The sequence below is a fragment of the Penaeus monodon genome, chromosome 10 (genome assembly GCF_015228065.2).
Source record: "Penaeus monodon isolate SGIC_2016 chromosome 10, NSTDA_Pmon_1, whole genome shotgun sequence".
NCBI classification, from domain to species: domain Eukaryota; kingdom Metazoa; phylum Arthropoda; class Malacostraca; order Decapoda; family Penaeidae; genus Penaeus; species Penaeus monodon.
In genome coordinates this window covers 49,485,483-49,490,482 of record NC_051395.1, presented here as the reverse complement: position 1 = coordinate 49,490,482, position 5,000 = coordinate 49,485,483, and the positions used below count along the sequence as shown (strand labels likewise).

The 5,000-nt window shown below is 39.4% G+C and overlaps 1 protein-coding gene across 1 annotated transcript in view; it reads left to right on the top strand.

The window, feature by feature from the left end:
- Nucleotides 1-603: 603 nt before the first annotated feature.
- Nucleotides 604-5,000, top strand: part of LOC119578126 (ras-related protein Rab-35-like) — a 21,725-nt gene continuing 17,328 nt past the window's right edge. The window contains exon 1 of the mRNA XM_037925863.1: nt 604-974. Within this exon, the coding sequence (XP_037781791.1) occupies nt 923-974 (52 nt within the window). The 5' untranslated portion in view covers nt 604-922. The remainder of the gene's footprint in view (nt 975-5,000) is intronic.

Below are 5,000 nucleotides of genomic sequence, written 5' to 3'. Positions count from 1 at the left end.
AACCCTTAGATTATCACGTTCTTCAAAACCTTGTATAAGAACCGTTAATGAATCTCAGTCTAGTATACACAATGTAATGGAAATTAGCTAGATTTTCATGCATCAGAGATAAGAATAAACACATTACATCAAAATATAATAATAATAATGACAATAATAATAATAATAATAATAATATACATCTCGTTAATAGGCTCATGTGTTGATAAGGCAGTAAGTTATTTTTCCCTGGTTTTCTTGTAATGTAATATTATTTCTCATCCTCGGGGAATTAAGGTTTAAGTTTTGAATTTATATTTGGGACTGTGACGTTTGATAAGTTATTCAAAGTCAAAATTTTTTTTTTTTTTTTTCCATTTTATTTTTTATTTTTTCATTTTTTTTGCCTCCTACTGAGTGATCATTGGAATGGCGTTCGGAACCTTTGAGTCGCCAGCGTATCTTTAACGTGTTTTTGAACTTTATCAAAATAAGTGAAGTAGTGACCTCATATATAATTCCCATATCGCAGAAGACCGGTAGAAAATAAACGACAGGATACGTGATTTACAAACACCGCGTCGAAATTCAAACGATTCCGACGCCGCGCGCGATCCCGGCAGGCGAATCGAACGCGGGGGGGAGTTCCAGTTATCACTGCGCAACATCGAAAGTTATTTAAAAATTCCTCCATTAATAACTTACGGATTTTGGGACCTGTGTGGACGGGCGAGGAGCACAGGGGGGGAGAGCGAAGCGTCCCCCGGAGCAGCCAGAAGAGCCAGGAGAACCCCCCCGGGGACGAGGAAAGAAGGCAGGGGACGAGGAGGCGAGACGAACCAAAGCCGTAAACTTCCTTTAGTCTTTATGATTCATCGGAGGAGAAGATCATAACAACGCTTATTTGGGCTTTTTATCAGTGGGGGGGATTCCAAGGCGCACCATGGCCAGAGAGTACGACCACCTCTTCAAACTGCTCATCATAGGAGACTCAGGTGAGAGGAGAAAAGAGAGGGAGAGGGAGAAATATGGATGATGAGGAGGAAGAGGAGGAGGAGGAGGAGGAGGAGAGGACCCAGCTCCTCCCACCGTCCTCTCCCTTCTCTTCTCTTTCTTATCTTTCCCCTTTTTCACGCCCTTTTTTGGGGGGTCTTGGGATCGAGGGCAGGTGGGTTATGGGAGGGAGAGAAGAAAAAAAAACGGAGAAGGGGAAAAAGTGGGGGAAATAATTCCAGTGAGAAGAGCGAAAGTATTTAGCGTTTGACAGACAATTTCAATTTTTTTTTTTTTTTTTTCAGTGAATGTCAATTTTTTTCCCCCCGTTTTTAATTTTCTCAGGGGATTCAGTGTTGTGGTTGGTCAGTGTGGTTTGTTGTGGGTTCGTTAATCTCTCGGCGAAATATCTTCCTCGTTCTTCAAACCGTCTGTCAATAAATGTTGGTTTTATTATGTTGCTCAAGCTCATGCTCAGAGGTTACCTTTGCTCCTGTGCAGGAATCCTGGTCTAAAGTTTATTTTCACGACAGAGACTGTCGTACATGGTATTTTTAGAAAATCTAATTTAAAATCCGAAGAAAGGGCCAAGTTAGAGGTACTGTTATAATGACCGCAGCAACTTCGCAGTTTAGGTGATTCTGGGCCTTTGCCAAACCCCTGAAGCTCTCGCAGACCCCACACTCCCTCGCGCTGTCACCCTCGACCTTTCTTCCATCCTCTGCCTCTCCTCCAGCCACCAGCAGTTGTAGGGAATTGTATACGCTTTGTTGCATATGCTAGTTTAGGCTGTCCATTTCCCACAGTTTTAATTACCAGCAATGCCAGGGTTTGTCTTGTAAAAAACGGTAAAAGATGACAATTGGTTGAGCAGACCATTGCTATCATTGTAACTATGTCGGGACTTCTGCTCCACTTCGACATCTAATTGCAACTACATCTCTTTCTTAATAATGGGGCCTTGTTCTAGACTGTCTCCTCGGTTGTAAGGTAGTCGCGTGACGGCCATAACTCGTTTGGTAAATATTACTTTAGAAAGGAGAAGTTTTTGTGTACTTGGCAATGCTCTTCCTAAACCTATTGGAAATTTGCTGTGATCTGCATTGGAAATCCTACAATCTTAACCCTTTGGATCTAGTCCCAAACTCTGGGCATCAGGTTGTTAAAGTTACCGAGAGTGACGCACAGAGATAGAGGGAAAGTTGACGCAGCCATCTTATAGAGCATAGGAAATATTCTTAAACAACTTGGGTACAGCTGCTGTGGCTTCATGTTTATCACAAAATGATGAAAATATCTGTTGCATATCAATGCTCAGAGATGAAGGCCACAGCACTCGCACAACCAGGGTCCTTAATGTCACATTTTCTATAAGTCCGTTTTCTGTAACTTCTCGGTGTAGCTTGTCTGCATGCCCCACACCAAAGGCATTTCTTACAAATATTTTCTATAAGAAAATTGTAGCAGTTGGCATGAAGTGCTATAAAGGGTGGGGTTACATGGGGGTTGCTCTCCCTGCCCAGGGAATAAATAGAAAGTAGAAAAGGTTAGGTTTGGATTTTTGGGTTTTCATGATACCCATATCTGGTTTAGGGACTTCTCATCTCTGGAGGCTGCATCATGCTCGTTAACAGTACCCACTGGGCTTACTTGAGTGACAACTCTCTTGGGTGTGTGGCTTGTAGGCCTGGCCCTTCCCTCCCCTTTACAATAGTATTATCTCTCTTTTGGTAAAAGTTTGTTTCTTTTTTGACATTTTTATGTCTATATTTGCCATTTAATAATTCTTTACAATACGGTTGGACTCGCCAGAGAAGTCTTCAACTCCATGTCACAGTTTATCAAGATTTTAAGTTGCTATGAGTGGTACGGGGAAGGGTAGATGGACTCCACCCCTACACCCCCAGCTGTGTTTTCCTTGATATTTTTTCTTTATTTGTGGTGCTACCTTTTCGGTTTCCAGATTTATTTCTTGTACCAGTTACTGAAACTTCTTGGCCTTTGTAAGGATATCGTCACTAGTTTACCCCAGCTTAGTGCATCAGTACTTTAAAGATTAACCCCATTTTGATACGCTGCATCATGGTAGTACTAGACTGTTTTCCTTGCACAGACTCCACATCATATCTCTAGGTAGTCTACAGCTATATGCGATAACAATAGCAATATGCAACATATTGTTGTCTGTGTAAATTTAATTATGTTTTTGTATTATTCATTTTCATGTAACACATCTTGTGGTTTTGGTCACATTAGGCAGGAATAGGATCCTGAGTGTTCAAATATTGTCCCCCTTGGAGGTGGTGCTCTTTCAGCTGTGGCTCATGGGTGGTACATTCCACACTCATTTACAGGTGGAAATAATTATAAAATCCCTTTCTAAATGCCCACTGAGTCTAATCACCCTCCAAGAGTTTAGTGTATTCCCAGCCCTCAGCCCAATTTTTATATTATGGCCTATTCCTGCCATCCAGCCCTTAACCAAAGTTTTACATGACATGATGGTCATGTCACCTGGATCCAATGAGTTAGATTAGATAGTAGGGTAGGGTTAAGCAAAGATTGCAGACTCCATACTTGCCCAGGCAAAGACCAACAAATGTCTGGCATTTGTTTTGTGCTAATTTAGAGCTTAAGTTTGTTCCCCTTTTATCAGAGAGGTCTACAAGTTCTTATCTTACTAGAAAGCAAGTGATGGAAGTAGCCAGTGGGCTTGGAGGTTGCATGTCTAGTTGAGTAGCTACTTTAGGAAGCTTTTTCCTACTTTTCAAATTGAAAACCAAGGCTAATTGAGTGAACAAGTGTTTATTGCACACAATTCAGAGCAGGCTCAGCTGTGCATGAGGTGACCTTCACGGGGGGGCGACTTAAACCTGACATGATAGGCCACCAACCTGGAGGGGGTATGTTGATTGCAAAGATGTGGTAATTCTTAAGCCTAGAGCTACGTCTGACTGAGATTGTGTCCTACATTTGCTGTGGACTCGATACCTTTGGCACTCGTGGCAAAGGCCAAAAAATCTCTTCTACATATATTCGGATAAATGGAACTTGAACTGTGTCTTTGTGTGACTGCAAATCACCAAGGTGGTCTGCAAGCTATCCCTTGACAAAATACACATGGTAGAAGAAAATTACTAGAAGTACCAAGTAACTGGTATCACATGATCACCCAGTTCCTTGAATTGAAAAAAAAAAAAATTATTATTACTATGATAATGATGATTCTCATTGTTACTGTTATTATTATTATTATTTTTTTTTTACTACTACTACTACTAGTAGTACCATTACCCCATTAGTTTTTTTTTTTTATTATTGTTAATATGGATTTTTTAAAGCCTTACTTTTTATGGTGTATTTATGTTTATTTATTTTTTATTTTGTTATTATTATTTTATTTATTTTATTATTTTTTTTCTTTTGCAGATTTCCTTTTTAATTTTATATTATTGATGACCTAATTTAATTTGAATATATTGGATCTTGTCTTCAAGATCATAAAAGCTTTTGATATTTTTTACATATATTTTTAGCAGACTTCAAAGACGTTCAGGTGTTGAGCTTCAGCCTTTACATTTACAGCTTATAGAGCTTTCCACCAAAGCTGAGCTCACCAGAAGGAATTATAAAGAAAAATTGGTAGATATATGACTTCAAGATGTTTTTCCTTACCTAGTAGGATTTTGGCTCTAGTAGTTGATCTATGAATGAGCTTTCAGTTTAGTCAAAAAGTTGTATGTTATTTTCTAATTGAATCTACTAAACTTGGAGAAAATTTGAAGCTATGTCTAGGGATATATAGTAATTTTGCCTTTACTGCGACTTTGTCTTTGTAAGAGTAGGTATAGATTTAGCTTGCACATAAGTCTCCGCAAAAGAGAAGTATCGTTGTAGTGCTGGCTTCCTTAGATTGGTAAAACTGAATTACCATTTGTAATAAAGATGTAGTTAGTGTGTTGATACATTTTTCCTTAATATTTGAGAAAAACTTGTGAGCCTTTGACCAAAATCTTCGAGGGTAGAGT